Source organism: Podarcis bocagei (genome assembly GCF_964188305.1).
Source record: "Podarcis bocagei genome assembly, chromosome: 16".
Taxonomy (NCBI): Eukaryota; Metazoa; Chordata; class Lepidosauria; order Squamata; family Lacertidae; genus Podarcis; species Podarcis bocagei.
In genome coordinates, this window is record NC_138142.1 from 33105755 (window position 1) to 33125982 (window position 20228).

At 48.8% G+C, this 20228-nt stretch overlaps 1 protein-coding gene across 4 annotated transcripts; it reads left to right on the forward strand.

Moving 5' to 3' along the window:
* The first annotated feature begins 1319 nt into the window (after positions 1 to 1319).
* NR1I3 (nuclear receptor subfamily 1 group I member 3) lies at positions 1320 to 20113 on the forward strand. 4 transcript variants are annotated; one of them, XM_081173352.1, is made up of 9 exons: positions 1320 to 1441; positions 3123 to 3338; positions 3989 to 4119; positions 9830 to 10026; positions 11118 to 11332; positions 14549 to 14694; positions 16080 to 16196; positions 17497 to 17602; positions 18744 to 20113. In XM_081173352.1, exons 2-9 carry the CDS (start codon positions 3136 to 3138, stop codon positions 18880 to 18882), a joined length of 1254 nt encoding a protein of 417 aa, XP_081029478.1. In that variant the 5' UTR covers positions 1320 to 1441; positions 3123 to 3135; the 3' UTR covers positions 18883 to 20113. The 4 variants fall into 4 exon arrangements, with proteins under 4 accessions (XP_081029478.1, XP_081029479.1, XP_081029476.1 ...); XM_081173353.1 differs by having other exon boundaries at positions 1321 to 1441; positions 17482 to 17602; XM_081173350.1 differs by having other exon boundaries at positions 1337 to 1427; positions 17482 to 17602.
* The last annotated feature ends 115 nt before the right edge of the window (positions 20114 to 20228 follow it).

Below are 20228 nucleotides of genomic sequence, written 5' to 3' on the forward strand. Positions count from 1 at the left end.
ACCACTGTAGTTCAGTCACAGCCCACTAGGATGGGAGTCTTTCAAACTCTTAATTTGCAAGATGAGCAAGGTGAGAAACTCGGGGGGGGGGGGGGGGACAATGGAAACAAGAGGAATTGCTCATCTTCCCCAGGAATCAAAGCACATAAAGGAACCCTAAAAATGGTAGTCAGTGGCTCTCGTAGCTCCAAGGAAGACCATCACTCAGCACTCACAAGGAATGAACTGAACACACACACACTTAAGGACAGGTATACTCCCCCCCCCCATTTTCTTACCTTACTATTAATGTGGGTGGTGCCAGAGGAGGGGGAGGCAAGCACCCCCCAACAAGAAGCTCACCCCCAACTCCTTCCCCCGCTGCTGAGCTCCTGTCAGTCACATAAATTGATATTTCCCCCTTTCACAGAGCTTTAACATGTGGGACACAACTCACCCTACTAGAGATAAACTTTGCCTCTTCTCTTCCCACTCACACTAGATTTCCCCCCTGCTGCCACCACTGTACATCAGGCTCCAGTACTGGTGTAGCAGCTGTGTGACAGGCCGAACTCCAACAGATGCAGCTACAAAGCAAGACAGGAGTGGACCCCGTGGTGCCAGGACCCTGTTTGCAGCACGACCCCTTTGATGATTCCACCCAGCCCTCATTTTTGCTCCCTCTCTTCTAACCTCCCTCACCTCACCTTGTGCCCCCCCTGGTTTTTCTTGCCTCCGCCCTGCGGACGCCAGCTGTGCATGCTCTCGAGGCCAAAGTACAAATTTCACTTAGCCTTATCAGAATCCAGATCCTTTTCTCTCTCCCCACCGGAGAAACAAACGCCAGTGGGGAGGCAAACAAGAAGTCCGGCGCCGAGTGGCAGCCCTGTGGGGAGACCCTCACCCTCCACCCTCCCAGCTGCCCCCCCCTTGTTTACACCCACTCACCAACACACACGCTGCTGGAAACTCAAACTGGTAAGCCCAGCTTTATGGGTGGACATTTTTGGGAGTGGGGTGGCTTTGGAAGAGTGGGGGAAGGCATGGTGAGGAAGAAGAGCAGGACGGGGGGAAAGAGGACCTAGGAAAGGTCAGAGGTCAGGAACAGCTTCTTCTCCCCAAAGCCCCCCTTTCTCAGCACACAACAGGTATATACCAAAAGGAAGGAAGGAAGGTCGGCCGTTTTTGGGAAAGAATGGGCAGAATGAACCAGGACCGCAAACGGGGTTTGTCTTTTTATTGCTTTCTTCTTCACAGCTCTTTGTTTTTCTCCGCCAGCTGAGCCAGACACTCAGGAGAGAGTTGCTTTCTTCTCTTGACCTTTCCTTTCCTTTTCTCTCTCTCCCCTCCCTCGTTCTCTTTCCTTTCCAGGTTGCGTAACGGCTGCCCTTTTATCTACACCCAAAGGCGCAGGCGCTTGCAAGGAGCTGGACGTGACATTCGCACAGGTGGTAAACTCAAGGTGCCTTGATGCAGATTCATGGGGCACTGTAGGTTCTCGGGGCAGACCCTCACCCCACCCCAGCTGCCCCAAAGAGGTGTCACTCAATTCCCACTATTGGGGCCGCTGCTTACCGCAAGGATGGGGCCCTTCAGGCCTGAGAGGCTTATATGCCCCCTGCTAAGCTTCTCTCGCTGACTCTCGGAACAACCCCCAGGCCACACCCCCTCTTCCTGAGGCCACACCCCTCACCTGCCCTGCTCCACACCCTCCGTAGTGTTTTCGCCTGGCTGCGATGTCTCCTTGAATTCTGGTAATGCCCCTTTACTTGCTTTGAAGTGGGAGAGCACCCTTAACTAGGAAGTACAGTTCCTAGGATTCTTTGGCATTAAGTCACAGAACATTTTAGAAGTGGTGTGGTAGTGCTTTAAATGTATGGTGCAGATATGGCCAAATGGACCAATTTAAGACAATGCCAGGTCTCTTATGGAGCCTGAACACAGCAGAGCCGTGTTTGACGAATAGAGAGAGGCATTCAAGTATTCAGAGGTGGCCACATCCGGCCAAAAACCAGGGGCAGCCTCAGCAACCAGCAGCAACTAGGGAAAACCCCGCAAGTGTCCCTATTTTCCAGGGACGTCCCTGATTTGGAGAAGCCATCCCAGTTTCTGATTTGATCCCAGAATGTCCCACTTTTCCTTAGGATGCCTCTATTTTCACTACAAATGTTGGAGGGTACGGAGTTATCTGACCCCCGAACCGTCTGAAGGCAATCATGCATAGGGAAGTTTTTTTTTTTAATGTTTAATGTTTTATTATGTTTTTATATAGGTTGGAAGCTGCCCAGAGTGCCTGGGGCAACCCAGTAAGTTGTGTGGGGTATAAATAATAAGATTATTATTATGGAATGGGACGTCAGATTGACCACCCATGCCTGTTCTGAGCCCACCTTTTTAAAAAACCAAACCTCTGCATGGCACTCTGAGCAGAACTGGATGGGCTAGTCTAGCCACCATTTTAGTGTCCCACATGGCATTATGGGAAATTAAAATGGTTGGCAGACCCATCAACAGCTGGGCTTCAGTAGAGGGCGCTTTGCCTAGGGCAAACCCTCTCAAACCTTAGTGAAATGTGGGGATATGCTTAATAATAATAATAATAATAATAATAATAATAATAATAATAATTTATTTATACCCCAGCCATCTGGCTAGGTTTCCCTAGCCACTCTGGGCAGCTTTCAACACAATATTAAAACACAGTAATGCATCAAAAGTTAAAAGCTTCCCCTAAACAGGGCTGCCTTCAGATGTCGTCTAAAAGTCTGGTAATTGTTGTTCTCTTTGACATCTGGTGGGAGGGCGTTCCACAGGGCGGGTGCCACCACCGAGAAGGCCCTCTGCCTGATTCCCTGTAACTTGGCTTCTTGCAGTGAGGGAACCACCAGAAGGCCCTCGGAGCTGGACCTCAGGGTCCGGGCTGGACGATGGGGGTGGAGATGCTCCTTCAGATATACTGGACCGAGGCCGTTTAGGGCTTTAAAGGTCAGCACCAACACTTTGAATTGTGCTCCGAAACGTACTGGAGTCCAACCCGCTACAATGCAGGAAATGCAGTCATATTCCAAAACGCTTGTTTGGAATTTCAGCCTCAGGCACTGATGTGGGCCTGCCTGTCACCCATTTTCCTCCCTTCACACCAGGACCGCAGCTCCCATGGCATCGGTGCGTGGGGTCGCCGTGCAGTGCCCCTCCGACGGTGAGAGCAGCTGCAGCGGAGGCAGCCCAGCCACCACGGCCTCCAGTCGCAGCGACACAGACCTCGACGGGGAGGAGAAAACTTGTGCTGTGTGTGGGGACCGGGCGACAGGCTACCATTTCCACGTCATGACCTGCGAAGGCTGCAAGGGTTTCTTTCGGTACAGTTCCCCATCTCGGTTTCCACTCCTCCTCCCACTTCTGTAACCCCAATCTTCCCTGCATGCAAAGACTCAATGTTTGTGTTCCCCCCACCTTTTTTGCGACTGAGGTTAGTGTGCTTAGAGAGAGATTAAAGGTAAAGGGACCCCTGACCATTAGGTCCAGTTGAGGCCGACTCTGGGGTTGTGGCGCTCATCTCGCTTTATTGGCCGAGGGAGCCGGCATACAGCTTCCGCGTCATGTGTTCAGCATGAAAGCCGCTTCTGGAGAACCAGAGCAGCGCACGGAAACATCGGTTACCTTCCTGCCGGAGTGGTACTTATTTATCTACTTGCACTTTGACGTGCTTTCGAACTGCTAGGTTGGCAGGAGCAGGGACCGAGCAATGGAGCTCACCCCGTCGCAGGGATTTGAACCGCCGACCTTCTGATTGGCAAGTCCTAGGCTCTGTGGTTTAACCCACAGCGCCACCCGTGTCTCCTAGAGAAACATTAGAGAGACGTTTTTGTGTGTAGTCATCACTAACATGTGGCATTTAGAGACACACTGTTGTCTACACATTTTTATACACATTAGTGGCTGCAGAAGTCAGAGAAACGCCACGGTGCGACTGTGAGGTAATTTCTGTTCCCGCCCCCTTGTCTTGCAGGCGGACCGTTATCAAGGGCATCCAGTTCACCTGCCCCTTCACCCGAAGCTGCGCCATCACCAAAGCCAAGAGGCGGCAGTGCCAGGCGTGCCGCTACCAGAAATGCCTTGTCGCGGGCATGAGGAAAGACAGTAAGTGTGGCTGGCCAGTGTTCTTCCTTGCTTGGTTTTGGCCAGGCAATGTCAGCGGCTCCCGGCTGGTTGCCCAGGAAAGTATAAAGGCCAGGAAAAGTTTATTACGGTCTTTTTTTATTTCAAACTTTGCAGAGAGAGGTTATAGAACCCAGCCTCTTGGATAATGGTGTTGTCTCGAAAGAATCTCCACCCCATCCAGTCTCTCCCACTTCCTCATTCGTCACTTCTAGGGCTGCCGCTAAGTGCCCTCTGTCTTTGCTCTCCTACTTTTAAGGCTCGCCGGGTTCTGGGAGATGGAGGGTCTGGAATGCTTTCAAGTGACAAAGTGTCAGCCAGCTGCTGTTCTGGCTCTGCTTGCTCCTGCCCTCCCGTTATTTCCCAACTTTCCCCCTCATCTGCCTCTGAGCTGTGACCTCCCTCAAACCCCTGTTATAAATCTATACTGTCTTCCTCTTCCTCCTCCCTGGAAGGGCCAGGATGGGGAGGCGGTCTGTGGTCTCCACCACTCCTCCTCCGCTCAGTCCCTGACAGGCAAATTACTGTACCAGGCAATGCAGAACCTTTTCAACCTTTTCAATGCAGAAACCATCCTGGTTTCTGATTTGATCCTGGAATGTCCCACTTTTCCTTAGGATGTCCCTATTTTCATTGCAGAAATGTTGGTGGGTATGGAGTTATCTGACCCCAGAGCCGTCTGAAGGCAATCCTGCATAGGGAAGTTTTAAAAAACGTTTTATTATGTTTTTATGTATGTTGGAAGCTGCCCAAAGCGGCTGGGGCAACCCAGTAAGATGTGTGGGGTATAAATAGTAAAATTATCATGATGGAACAGGACGCTCCTATTTTCATCAGAGAAATGTTGGAGGATTTTATTTTATTTATTTATTTACTCATTCAGAAAACTTCTACCCTGTTTTATAGGGGCTGTTAAAGTGGCTTACAGCAGATTATCACAATTTTCTTAAAAATAAAAAAAAAATCACATTCAAGACTAGTATCAGGAAAAGAAATAAAGCGACGTCCCTAGGGTGCTTTTGCGTGCGAGGCAAAAAACAAAAACAAAACTCCCTTTGAGATCCTCTGAGGTAAAAGAGTGATGCTTAGCAGCCGGGCCTCACTCAGGTCCTCACGGAGGCCTGGCTTTCCCTGTTGGCGGTTGCTAGGCAACAGCTCCCATCCGCACCTGTTTGGCCACTGTGAGAAAGGATCCTGGACTGCAAAGGCCTTTGGCCTGATCCTGCAGCTGGACTGTTACTACTCCTAATCTTATTAATTTGTTAAGTCACTTTCCCCACAGACTGACGCAAAGTGACATACATTAAAATGGATTCAGAACAACCGAGTAAAACCCCAGCAACACGGCTATACAGATAAAAGGCAGGACTAACAGCCCCATTAAAAGCAGCCATAGTGCCCCCCCCTTCAAATGAAAGGCCAAAAGCCTGGGTAAAGAGAAAAGGCTTTGCTTGGCATCTAAAAATAGATAAAGATGGCGTCTGGCGTGCCTCCTTGGGGAGAGCATTCCACAAGCTTATGTTCTTAGGTTCTCCCAGTAAGGTCTTCTGAGGCAAGCGAGTGGGACTGACACACACACACACACACACACACACACACACAGAAAATACATATGGTTGTCCCGTTCCATCTTTGGACACTGACAGCCCCTCTTGCCATTCCTCCACTCCTGTGGCAGCGTAATGAAAAAAACATTAGAATTGATTGAATTCTAAAAATGGCTGGCGGTACAGAGGCCAACTGTTCCCTGCCTTACACCCAGGGATGAGGGAGAAATTGGCTTCAGATTGCTTTTAAAGGCAAACCTGTGTCATTTGCACCTTCTAAAAACAGTAGGGAGAGCGGAACAGAGCCATCCTTAGAAATCTGCGCTTCTCTGAATTTTGCATTGCTATGCGTTAAGGGAAAGTGTGCGTATAAATGCATATATTGGTGAAATTAATATGCAAAAATGTGTGTGTGTTTGTGTGTGTGTGTAGAAATATGCTTTGAAGAAAGTCTGTAGTAATAATTCAATTATTTACAGTGTATGCCACCCATCTTACTGGGTTGCACATAAATGTGTATTTTAGGCTAAATTTTGCACTAAATGCTAATGAATTTTCATGAGGATTCTGAGTAGTAGTAGTAGTAATAATAATAATAATAATAATAATAATAATAATAATAATAATAATTTCAAACTGATGTGGAACTCTGGGGAAGTGAACTTAATATTGTAAAAACGAGAAACTGAAACTGAAATTGACACATTCACCCAACCCTACTTACATCCTATGGCCTAAACAAGTTCAGCTGTGGTGGATTTGAATTTTCCTACCAGATCCCGTTTGTGATACCCATCCTCCATATATTTGCCTATCAAGAGCTATTAGTGTTAATGAAGCTGTCTGGTCAAACACAAAAGTCATACTAGACCTGGAAGGGGTTGCGGGGAAGAAACAGACTAGATGGCTTCTGCCCTCAGGCTCTGGCTTGTGGAGTTCTTTTTAATTTCTATTACTATATGACCCAGGAAGCCTCTGTCTCCTTCCTCACCCCCCAATTCTTTTGGCCTGGTCCTTTTGTCCTGCACTTAACTGCATTCGGCAAGAGAGATTCTCCTTAAAGGTCCCTGCGTTCTGCAGGAGAGTTTCTCTTTGAAGTCCCAAAATATCAGATGGCTGCTTCAAGCAGGGCTGCCCCCATTTGTGGGACACTATCCCATATAGTGTGGGACACGGGTGGCGCTGTGGGTTAAACCACAAAGCCTAGAACTTGCCGATCAGAAGGTCGGCAGTTTGAATCCCTGCGACGGGGTGAGCTCCCGTTGCTCAGTCCCAGCTCCTGCCCACCTAGCAGTCTGAAAGCACATCAAAGTGCAAGTAGATCAACAGGTACCGCTCTGGCGGGAAGGTAAATGGCGTTTCCGTGTGTTGCTCTGGTTCACCAGAAGCGGCTTTGTCATGCTGGCCACGTGACCCAGAAGCTGTACGCCGGCTCCCTCGGCTAGTAAAGCGAGATGAGCACCGCGACCCCAGACGTTTGGCTTCCGAAAAACATTCGAAAACCAGAACACTTACTTCCAGGTTTTTGGCATCCGGGAGCCGATTTGTTTGTTAACTAAGCCATTTGAGAACCAAGTTCCACTGTACTTCCTTTTGCCTGTCTCATATCTTCCAACATTCGGGCTTCGTAGGTTGTCCCCGAGTTTAAATATTATGAGAGAGACCTCTCTGTCCACCCCCACCCCCCCAACCAGGCCTCGTTTCACACGCCCCCCTGTCATGCCTGCTCTTCCTTGCCTATTCTTGAAACTAAACAAAGTCCCCAAATGTTGTAACTTTTTGTCACACGGGAGTTTCTCCGGCCCTTTGTTTATTATTTTGGTGGTCCTTTTGGGAAACTTTCCCCAGCTCTATAACAATAGCAACAACATTCAGACACACACACACACAGAGGTAAACAGCACAAAATGGGCACTCTCAAAGGATCTTTCGGTGTCATCCTGAGCAGAAGAAGCCTTCAGCTTGTTTGCTTCTGCAAAGCCATCCTCAGTAAAGAGGAAGGATTTGAAGCAGCTGTAGGGTTGTGCGGAGAGGGAGGGGTGAGGAGGAGGGGGGGGAGGCTGTCAGCAAAGCCGCATCCCCTCTCCAGGGAACGATACACTGCGCTGGAAAGCAGGGTGGATTTGAGGCCGCCCAGCCAGCTTTTCCTCCGCATCGACTGGCCCAAAGGGTCAGATTTCATTAAAAGAAATGCCAGAGAGGAGCAAGAATAGAGTCATCTCCCTCCTCCAGCTGCAGAAGCAAGGCACTTAAAAGCAAAAAAGATCTCCTTCTCAGAGCAGGCTGGCAGCAGAGCCAAACCAATAAAAACAAAACAAAATGGGCCTCTGCCTGAGCACAGATTAATCTGATGGGGGCAGTGGGGTGGGGTGAGGTGTGTGTGTGGGCAGACAATAACCTGGTCCAGGATGAATCCTGCCGCACACCCCGGGGCTTTGTGGAGAGAGGAAGGAGAGAGGAGCATCAGCGCTGTGCGAGAGACTGTCAGAGGGTGATGCAATGCGGTCTCCTTACACAAGAGGGTGTTCCGCGCTGCAGTCGGACTGTGATGTAGCCGTGGGCACACACACGTCGTTGTTGTGTGTGTGTGTTTTAAGAAAAGAAATGCCGCCTGGATCTGCCCGCAAACAGCTCCGAATCGCACCTGACCCTCTCTGCAGAATTTCCATTAAGGAGCTTCTAGCGAGAGGCACCCCCTGTAAAGTGAATCGAGAAGGGGGGGGGAGTGTTGCAAATCAATTGGGGTTTCTCTCTGCAGAATCTTAAGCAAGTTCAGCTGGATACTGACAGCGGGGGAAGAAAGAAAGCAAGCAGCGTTGCAAAGAGGCCGATGCAGTGGCAAAACCTTTCTGACAGTGTTGTGCCCTGCCTGCCACAGGCAGCTGACCCCCAAGCCCAGGGATGATGCAACAGGGCTTAATTTGGACAGTGGCGAAGCCCATGAGGGTTTCAAGAGCTACAACTTAGCCATGGAATGTGTAATACAGTGGTACCTCGGGTTACATACGCTTCAGGTTACACACTCCGCTAACCCAGAAATAGTGCTTCAGGTTAAGAACTTTGCTTCAGGATGAGAACAGAAATCGTGGTCCGGCGGCGCGGCGGCAGCAGGAGGCCCCATTAGCTAAAGTGGTGCTTCAGGTTAAGAACAGTTTCAGGTTAAGAACAGACCTCCGGAATGAATTAAGTACTTAACCCGAGGTACCACTGTGTTAATAATAATGGAGAGTGTGTAATAACAGAGTCGGCATGGCGCCGTGGTTAGGAGCTGGGGTAGGGAACCACCGGCCAGGGGCAAATTGTGGCCCTCCAAGGCTCTCTGTGTGGCCCTCAGGATGCTCCCAGACTACACATTTAATCACAGGAAGCTACTGGAGTAGTCCCTAAAGTATGTATAGGAATGCATTTTACTAGGGAACTTTGCAAAAAAAAAGTATATAGGGCAAAAATCCATATAAATGTGCCGGTTAGGAGAAATGTGCGCTAAAATTCTGGTGAATTTTCTTGAGGACTTAAAAACATTCCACACACTGCTGTGGAAATGTGGAGAACTGTACTTGAGACTGGGAAAATGAGAAACTGAGAGAAACCAAATGCTCACTCAGGGATGGAAGGATCAGTTCTCTGTTTTCTCATCTTTTGCATTTTAAATTCAGTTTGCCACATTTTGCAGAAATTTGTGGGGTTTGTTTGTTTAAATTCTCATGAATGTTCACCAGCATTTTAGTGCAAATGTCTCCCAACGAGCACGTATGTATATGGAGTTTTGATTAACGTACACATCTTTGCCAGCAATTGCCCCTAATATAATGTTTTCGTGCGTGTGCCGTTTTCAACAATATGTACATGCTTCCTTTCACCTAGGAGATCCGTTTTTTTTGGTTGACAACCTGCGTAGTAAAATTCAGTAAAATAGTAAAATTCAGGGGAGTGCGAATTTCGGAGGATGGCTGGCTTATGGTCCGTTTGGAAAGTGTAGGTTGGAAAGATTCGGCTTCAGAGGAGACGTGAATCAAATCCCTCCCTCCCTCCTATACCCACCCTTACTGGTGGGGCATGTGGTTTATCAGGTCCCTGGTAACTCCCTGCCCAAGGTCCGCACAAGCTTCTCCTGTGAGCACTGCTTCCTTTTCGTTCTGTCACAGTGATAATGTCAGAGGAAGCTTTGCATGCGCGGCGTGCGCTGAGGCGGCAGAAGAAGCACCAAGAGGAGAGTCCGGCCTCAGTGGAGCCGCCTGAGGAAAGCGGCCTCACAGCGGAGCAGGAGCAATTGATTGAGCTCCTCACTGAAGCCCACAAGAAAACCTTTGACTCCAGCTTCTCTCAGTTCAACCACTACCAGGTGAGCTTTGCAGGAGTTCCAGACGGTTTGTTTCAGGAATGAGGGGAGAGGAACACCCTGTGTCCCCCCCCCCAGGTGCTGCTGTTGGACTCCAGCTCCCATCCAGTCCGGCCAATGGTCAGGGGTGATGGGAAGTGGAGCTCAGCGTCTTCTAGAGAGGGGTCACTAATCCCTGAATTGGTTCATGTACCAGGAGAGACCTACATGATGCTTTGCAGATATCGCTGGAAAGAAAATATCACTGGTCCTAAAATATCTACAGTGGTACCTCGGGTTACAGACGCTTCCGGTTACATACGCTTCAGGTTACAGACTTCGCTAACCCAGAAATAGTACCTCAGGTTAAGAACTTTGCTTCAGGATGAGAACAGAAATCGTGCAGCAGCAGCGGGAGGCCCCATTAGCTAAAGTGGTACCTCAGGTTAAGAACAGTTTCAGGTTAAGAATGGACCTCCAAAATTAATTAAGTTCTTAACCCGAGGTACCACTGTACATTGGTTCCTAGTATGCTTCTGAGAACAATTCAAAGTGTTGGTGCTGACCTTTAAAGCCTTAAAACAACCCAGTATACCCGAAGGAGCGTTTCCACCGCCATCGTTCAGCCCCGAACACTGAGGTCCAGCTCCGAGGGCCTTCTGGCGGTTTCCTCGCCGTAAGAAGTGAAGTTACAGGGAGCCAGGCAGAGGGCCTTCTTGGTAGTGGCACCCGCCCTGTGGAACGCCCTCCCATCAGATGTCAAGGAGATAAAGAACTACACAACTTTTAGAAGACATCTGAAGGCAGCCCTGTATAGGGAAGTTTTGATGTTTTACTGTGGTTTAATTATTGAAAGCCACCCGGAGCGGTGGGGGCAGCCTAGTCAGATGGGTGGCATTAAATAAACAAGCAAATAATGATCCTTAACTCAGTGCGATAGATCAGGCGAATGGCTGCCTTACAGGCCTGCTTGACCAATTTCCATGCATTTCTCATGAGGACTAGATGCTTAGGATCAGAAGTTGGTGGGAGAAAAAAAGAAAGCTGAGATGGTCTTGGGGTTCAACGAAAGGAAATTTATTGTGAGCCCCACTTAACCAGCGTCTCCCCTCCAGCCAGCGGTACGTCTCTACATCCACAGCCAGAGATCTCAGAGCCCCCAGGGTGCTGCCGTCCCTCCCATGTGCCCCTACAGTCCTCAAGACCACATGGAGAGCTTTCCGGAGGAGGTCCTCCCCGATGTCTTCAACCTCTTGCCGCTCTTTGCCGACATCAGCACCTACATGATCCAGCAAGTGATCCAGTTTGCCAAGGCCATACCGTCTTTCAGGTGAGTGCCTTGCTGTGAATCAAAGGGTCTTTATTCACCCCCTACAAAGTCCTATCGTCCTCCGGGAGTTAATAAAGGTAAAGGGACCCCTGACCATTAGGTCCAGTCATGGCCAACTCTGGGGTTGTGGCGCTCATCTCGCTTTATTGGCTGAGGGAGCAAGCGTACAGCTTCCGGGTCATGTGGCCAGCATGACTAAGCCACTTCTGGCGAACCAGAGTAGCGCATGGAAATGCTGTTTACCTTCCCGCCAGAGCGGTACCTATTTATCTACTTGCACTTTGACGTGCTTTCGACCTACTAGGTTGGCAGGAGCAGGGACCGAACAACAGGAGTTCACCCCGTCGCGGGGATTCAAACTGCCGACCTTCTGATTGGCAAGTGCTAGGCTCTGTGGTTTAACCCACAGCGCCACCCGTGTTCCTCCGGGAGTCAATATGTGACTACTAATGGGGAACTCTGATCCAAATTAAGGAAGCTTCCAGACTGTTGCTATTTTTATGCGGGAGATTCAATCACATATGGACATATTTAGGTCATATGATTAAAGTCTCTCCTGTGCATCAGACCTGCTTCTTCCCCCCCCCCCCAAAAAAAATCCTTCCCTTTTTTTGCGATAAGAAAAAGCACTGCAGAAACACACTGGAAAGTGTAGGGAGGCAATTGCTTGACGCAATGTTGTCTGAACTCTCCACGAAGGTTGTGCAAACAGATCAGAGTGGGTGCTCAATAAACCAGTCACCCAGAGGTGACCTCTGTCCTCTGTTGCCTGCTGATAACTCATAGGTGATGAATGCCGAAAGAGTGTGTGTAAGGCAGGCTGCTCCGCTGTAAGACAATGAAATTAATCTAAGACTAATTATTAATTAATTATGGAACTGATTTTAAAAGGTTTGAGGTAAGGATCAGTTACTGAAGGGCATCCCCTGTTTTGGAGAAGGGGAAAAGGGTTGTTTACAGCTCAGCAGTCAGTGATTGTTGGCTTGAATAATGGATACAGGGAGATTTATAATAAACAACAAAATACTGGGGGGGTTGGTTGGTTGGTTTGCTACTATGTTATGCATTTTTGTGTTTTCATATTGTAAACCACCCTGTGATCCTTAGACGAAGGGCGGTATAGAAATTTAATAAATACAGTGGTACCTCTGGTTGCGAATGGGATCCGTTCCGGAGCCCCGTTCGCAACATGAGCAGAACGCAACCCGTGTCTGTGTGTGTGCAGGTTGCGATTTGCCGCTTCTGCGCATGCATGTGATGTCATTTTGAGTGACTGTGCATGTGTGGGCAGCAAAACCCGGAAGTAACCCATTCTGTTACTTCTGGGTCACCGTGGGACGTATCCTGAAAGAACATAACCTGAACCAAACTTAACAAGAGGTATGACTGTAATAGCATCTTAAAAAGCAGAGACATCACCTTGCCAACAAAGGTCCATATAGTTAAAGCTATGGTTTTCCCAGTAGTGATGTATGGAAGTGAGAGCTGGACCATAAAGAAGGCTGATCGCCGAAGAATTGATGCTTTTGAATTATGGTGCTGGAGGAGACTCTTGAGAGTCCCATGGACTGCAAGAAGATCAAACCTCTCCATTCTTAAGGAAATCAGCCCTGAGTGCTCACTGGAAGGACAGATTGTGAAGTTGAGGCTCCAATACTTTGGTCACCTCATGAGAAGAGAAGACTCCCTGGAAAAGACCCTGATGTTGGGAAAGATGGAGGGCACAAGGGGAAGGGGACGACAGAGGACGAGATGGCTGGACAGTGTTCTCGAAGCTACCAGCATGAGTTTGACCAAACTGCGGGAGGCAGTGGAAGACAGGAGTGCATGGCATGCTCTGGTCCAGGAGGTCACCAAGAGTCGGACATGACTAAACGACTAAACAACAACAACATGACTGTAATAAAATAATAATATTTTCCCCACCATCCTCAGCCAGTCCCCGCCTGCCCTGCCTTCTTGCTTTCATCTAGAACTGAGATCTGCCAACCAGAACCAGGTGCAAAATAGCTGCTCTGTGAACAGCGTGCCTCTGAGCATGTGCTCAGTCCAAGTTACAAGAAAGGAGATTCCAACTAAATGCTGTATCAGGAAGAACTTTCTGACAGTAAGAGCTGTTTGCCAGTGGAACAGACTCCCTCAGGAAGCAGTGTGCTCTCCTTCCTTGGAGGTTCTTGAACAGAGGCGGGATGGTCATCTGTCCTGGATGCTTGAGCTGAGATTCCTGCATGCAGGGGGTTGGACTTAGGTGACCCTCGGGGTCCCTTCCAACTCTGCAGTTCTGTGATTAGAACTTTCCAAAACAGTCTGCAGACCAAAACACAGCTGGCCTTTGAAATTTGCACTTCTCCAAGTTTTGCAACACAGTTCTCTGGCCAAGTCACATGTACGAAAAGGCTGACTTTAAAGGTTTAATAAATCGAGCTTTTTTAAAAAAGTGAACACAACAGGCAAAAATGCATTCTGTTAGGAAAAGTTGCTCTGCAACATTATGTACGGTCATACCTCATGTTACGTCCGCTTCATGTTATGTTCTTTCACGATACGTCCCGCGGCAACCCAGAAGTAACGGAAAGGGTTACTTCCGGGTTTCACCGCTCGCACATGCGCAGAGGCTCAAAATGACATCACGTGCATGCGCAGAAGCAGCGAATTGCAACCCGTGTGTGCACAGATGCTCCGCTACGGGTTGCGTTCTTTTCATGTTGCAAACGCATAGCTGTCAACCTTCCCTTTTTTTGTGGCAAATCCCCTTATTCCAGCACCGTTTCCCGCTGCTTCCCGCTGCTATCTCGGATTGTTAGATATCCCGTAGACTGTACCCGGGACATGTGAGGCTGCTGATCCCTTATTTTCAAATCTGAAAGTTGACAGCTATGCAAATGGGCCTCTGGAACGGATCCCATTCGCAACCAGAGGTACCACTGTATATGAGGCAAAATTGCATACAAACGTTTATATTAGGAGAAGTTTGCATCGTTATTATTATTTTTAAAATAAATTTGCAATACTGATGCTGAAATGTGGAGGACATTGGAAAGACGAGAAACTGAGAGAAACGGGAATTGACAGTTGAACCAATCTCATAAGTCAAGGTTGATGGAGTTCAACAACATCTAGAGAGTCACAAGCTTCCCACCTCAAGGCTAAGGATTGGTTCCAAAACTTTGAGCCTGTCTTACCGCTTGACATGTTTTTTTCTCTCTCCCCAACCAGAAGATTGCCAATCGATGATCAAATCTCACTCCTCAAAGGCGCCACCCTGGAGATCTGTCAAATCCGGTTCAACACAGTCTTCAATGAGGAGACCAAAGCTTGGGAATGCGGCCAACACTGCTACACCATCCAAGATGGCGCCCTGAGTAAGTCACAGGAAGTCTAGAGAGTCCCACAGCTGCCATGTGACTGGGAGCAGACCACATTCCATGGGCTCTCTCAGGCTTGACTATAAGAGTGCCCTGCTGGAGTAGGGCCACGGTCCATCTTGTCTAGCATCGTGTTCTCACAGTGGCCAAGCAGATCCCTAATGAAAGCCCACAAATGAGATCTGAGTGGAAAAGCACTGTCCTCACTTGTGATTCCCCTCCTTTGGTATCCTGAGGCAGGCCACCATCCAAGCGTGGAAACAGGACCCAGTCACCATCATGGCTTGTAGACACTGATAGCTTCTTCCTCCATGAATATGTTCAATTGTTTTGCAAAAACATCCAAGTTGGTGGCTGTCACTGTGGGCCACGAATGACCCAGCCCATCAGCATTTTTTAAACTTCCAAATGCAGTGGTACCTCGGGCTACATACGCTTCAGGTTACAGGCTCCGCTAACCCAGAAATAGTGCTTCAGGTTAAGAACTTTGCTTCAGGGCGAGAACAGAAATCGTGCTCCTGCGGCGTGGCAGTAGCAGGAGGCCCATTAGCTAAAGTGGTGCTTCAGGTTAAGAACAGTTTCAGGTTAAGAACGGACCTCCGGAACGAATTAAGTACTTAACCCGAGGTACCACTGTATCACTTCCCTAGCCTCTTTGCTAATTGTACAAAGGAAAGCTGTCTTGTTTTGCAGTTTTCGTTTCCAGGCGCTAGTACTTCCATAAATTTAGTATTCAGTCTGTACAGTCCAGTTGTTAGCATTCCTACCAAACAGAATGTATGGAGCACAATTTATGGCTGCTGTGATTATGCTTCCTGGACTGGGTTAGAGAGATTACCCTGGAAGCAGCAGTGTGGGTACATGAATTCATGGAGAATTCACATGATTCACATTATTTTTCGTTTGTTATTACGTCATGCATTTTTGTGTTTTTATATTGTAAACTACCTTGCGATCCTCTGATGAAGGGCAGTCTAGAAATAATAACAACAACAACAACAACAACAACAACACGCTCCTGTTTTCTGAGGCAAATGCTGCTAAGTGGGAAAAAGAGCCCCTTTGGAGCGCTGAATTCTTTCCTGGGTTCTTTCACCCCTTGCTCCGGCATAGTCCTGACCTGGTCGCCTTCTGGAACCAATTTTGCTCATGGGGTTCATACAACCAATCTAGCAAGAGACCCATAACTGGATTATGTTGTGTGAATGCTCCCTCCTGTGGTCAGAGGGGAGTATTTAGCACAGCAGAGGATCCTGGATGGGCCAGTCCTCAGATTGGTTCCTTCTGTGGGCAAACTGTTCCACTCTGCTACATGCCATAAGCATCACAGGCCCACAATACACAGAGACCCACTTTATCAACCACCCTGTCTTCTCCCCCAGCTGGATTCCAGCAAGTCTACCTGGAGCCATTGCTGAAGTTCCACATCAGCTTGAGGAAGCTGAAGCTGCACGAGGCGGAATACGTTCTGCTCCAAGCCCTGGTGTTGTTCTACCCGGGTAAGTCCTCCGCATCCCAGTAGCAGAAGATTGCACCATCACCACCCTTTCTGAAAGGCAGGAGGTCACTGCGCTTGCTCGGTTAGAGCATTGGACTAAGACCTGGCAGACCAGGGTTCAAATCCCCACTCAGCCAGGAAGCTCACCAGGTGACTTAGTCACAGCCTCTCAGCCTGGCCTGCCTCGCAGGATTGTTCAGAGGAGAACATGGAGATAGAACCGTACACGCCACCTAGAGCTCGTTGGAAGGAGAGGTGGAATAAAAATGTGTGTCTGTATGCGGGTGTGCTTACATATCTGTGATTAAAAATAAATAAACATTCTTGGTTAACCGCAGTATCATACAGGCAACGGCCAGTCGATGCACGACCCATTTGGCGTTGCGCCAAAGCTGGAAGTGTCTTTAAAATTTTCAAAAAAGGGCCCTAAAAGAGCCCAGAAAAGGGGGGGAAAGGCGCTTAGCAATCCTACAAGCCTTTGCAAGTGCAATCCCATGAGCCTTTGCACTGACCGTTGAGGCCCGTGGAGAGTTGGGAGTTTGAGCGAGGAGGTTGGGAGGGAGCGATGGGGGTGTTTGCAGGCTTCCCCAGTGGTGTTCCCAATATACGTAATTTCAGTTAAACGTGGTTCCTCGTAACATAACCCCTTCGTAAATGGGGAGTGGCCTGTATCTCTTATTCCCGTGATTAACAGAATCTCAAAAGAGATCCACAGAAAGCTTGGGTGAAGTGCTGTTTGCTCATATGTGTGTGTGTGTGTGTGTGTGTGTGTGTGTGTGTGTACCGTAGATTCTGGCATATTAGGCGACTGGGCGTATAAGACGACCCCCCAAATTGGCAGTGTCAATTTGGGTTTTGTCTTATAAACCCAGTCTTATATGCTGGGCAGGAGGAAGCCGCCCGGTGCCCACTGCTGCCTCGGAGGTAGTACCCGGCGTATAAGACGACCCCTGACTTTTTAACCTCTTTTCTGGGGTTAAAGAGTCGTCTTATATGCCGGAATCTACGGTACACACACACACACACACATCACACACAGCACAGTATGTCTACCTCATTCTTTGTTTCAAGAGGTCTGGCACTTCTAGACAAGAGCCTCTGGGTGCATGCAGAGTACATCTTCCTCAAGAGGGGGACATTTTTCTATGTGCCTCTGAGCATGCACTAAGTAGCAACCCATTTGGGTGGGTGGGTTGTTGTTTTTTTGCCAGTGCTCCCTTTGGGTAAGAGGGGGATTCCTCACCCTTTGCCCCATATCTCCTCTGCCTTGTCTCTCACTGCCCAAGCCTGCGACTTTGCAGACCACATGGACGTCACACAGCGAGAGGTGATTGACCAGACCCAAGAGAAAATCGCTCTAACTTTAAAAAACTACATTGACCAGCGACATGCTCTGCCTGAAGGGAGGTGAGCAGGGAAAGCGCTTTGTGGCGGGGGGCGGGTGGTGCTCTCTACACGAGGTGGGGAACCTGTGGCCATCCCGATCTTGCTTGGGGGCTTCCAGACGGGCTCTTTATTTTGCAAATGTGATTGTTTTCATTCAACCGGTATGCAGCTGACCAAACTCCCTGTATTTTAGTATTGCCATGGGTGTTCTGCTGTAGTCAGTTTTTCACAGAACATTTCTGTTATGTATTTTCTGACCTGTCCCAACAGTTAATACTTCTCCACTCTCTCACAAACCCAACTTTCCAGCCCCTAGTTATCATGCAATGAGCAAAATGAAGGTTTGTGCTATTTGTGTGTTTGTGCTGCAATTCCCAGTGGTTTAGCAATCAATCCCTCTTCCCAGGGGACTCTGGGAACTGTTCCTCTGTGAGAGGAATAGGGGTCCCCGAACAACTCTCAGCACCATAGGAGCCAACTCCTAGGGGCCAAGGTCCCTTCACCCCCTCCAATAAAACATTTGAAGGGGCCACCCACCCAAAGTTGGCAGGCGTTGCCATTCAAATGGTGTGTGTGCATCACGTTCTGTGATTGATTATGTGGGGTGGGGCTTACCTGGGCCCCTCCCCATATTTTATTCAAGTTGGCACCCCTGCTCAGCACAAACTACATTTCCCAGGATTCTTTGGAGGAAGCCATGATGTCTTAAAGTGGTATGATAGTGCTTTAAATGTACAGTGTTTAGTCTTTTAAGATCCCTTAAGCAGCCTTTGCTTCCCCCAATGAATCCTGGGAAATGTGGCTTATTAAGGGTGCTGAGAATTGTTAGGAGACCCCCTATTCCCCTCACAGGGCTAGAATTCCCAGAGTTCCCTGGGAAGAGGAATGGATATTGTTAAATCCCTCTGGGAACTGTAGCTGCGAGGGGGTCTCCTGAACAACTCTCAGCGCCCTTAGCAAGTTACAGTCCCCAGGGTGATTGGGGGAGAAGCCGTAGCTGCTTAAAGCAACGTAACTTGAATGTGTGGTGCTGATGGGGCCCTAGGTGGTGCTCAGGCAAGAAGCCAATGGAAATTTGGTGTGTGTAATAGAGAGCACCCACTCAAACTATCAGGAACGGCAAGGACTGATGGCTGCCTCCTCCTCCCTTCCACTTCTGCAGGTTCCTCTATGCCAAACTTCTCTTGTTGCTGACAGAGCTGAGGACACTGAAAGTCGAAAATACGCGGCAGATCCTCCATATCCATGACACCCAGGACCTCACCACCATGACGCCACTGCTTTCGGAAATTATCAGCTGAAAGCTTGCACCAGGAGAGTGCTGCATCTTTCGTTCATGTTTTGCTTTAGGTGTAAAAAGGGACATATGTGCTGGAAGACCGGATCCAGAAGTTTCCCAAGACTCCTCTCGAGATCTGGTAGTTTTAGGGATCTGCTGGAAAGCCAGGCATTGCTCCCGTCCGCTGCTACCCTGAGCAAGGGCTGGTTACTTTTGCAGAACTGCAGTCTCTTCCCCCTCCATCTGCTGCAAACCCATATTTCCCGTCCCCCGCTCCCCCACAAACAATCTAATCTTCTTTCCACAGCTAATCCAATAGCAGCCAACCCTGTTCCTCCCATCCTCACCCCCAATCCTGGCTTAGCCAAGCATGATCATGAGCCTCCTTGCAGCCAACCTCGTCTGATCCACTGATCCTCTCTAAGCTCCCCAGCGCTGCCCCTCAAAACCCTCTTTAGGCTTCCGAGATCATGAAAGCAAAGCCCGACTGCCAGGGCCCCACCCCCAGACAGAGAGAATTTCAGGGCAGCTTTTGTATATCAAGCTGGTGTCCTGTGGGAGGAAAAGAGCTCCCCCCAAAAAGTGATGGCATAGGTGTGTGTGTGTGTTTTAATGTGTTTAGTTACAGCTCGAGAATGATTTCCGGGGGCACATCAAATGTAAGGCCAGGGCCAGACAGAATCAGTACAGGCACCGAGGAGCAGCAGGCTTCAGAGTATGGAAAGCTATCTTGTCTACTCTGCCCCTAGACTCTTTTGGCAGCACTTTAAAAATGAGGCAGTGCTATTTTTGCTGCAGCACACACTTTTCCAAGTGACGTTCGAGTAAGAAAATGTGATGATGATAATAATTTATTACTTATGCCCTACCCATGTGACTGGGTTGCCCCAGTCACTCTGGGTGGCTTCCAACAGAATAAGCACAACAAAACATCAGACATTAAAAACTTCCCGATACAGGGTTGCCTTCCAATGTCTTCTGAAAGTCGTATCATTATTTATCTCCTTGACATCTGATGAGAGGGCGTTCCACAGGGTGGGCGCCACTACGGAGAAGGCCCTCTGCCTGGTTCCCTGTAATGTCACTTCTAGCAGTGAGGGAACTACCAGAAGGCCCTCAAGCTGGCCAGAATTAGTTACTAATAGACAGCCCACAAGAGGCTTCCAGCTAGCTCTTTGTGAGATTTCTTCAGGGGCAAGTGAATTGAACTGCAGCTCAAAGGCTTGAAGCCTTGATAAAATTTGCTCCTAGTACTCCTTTGAGGTCTCCTGTTTCTTTCCTTCATTCCTACGCTGAGCTCTTCCATCACCCCCAAGGAATTTTAACAGAACAGAACAGCAGCCCTGCTGGATCACCCCCAACGTCAAG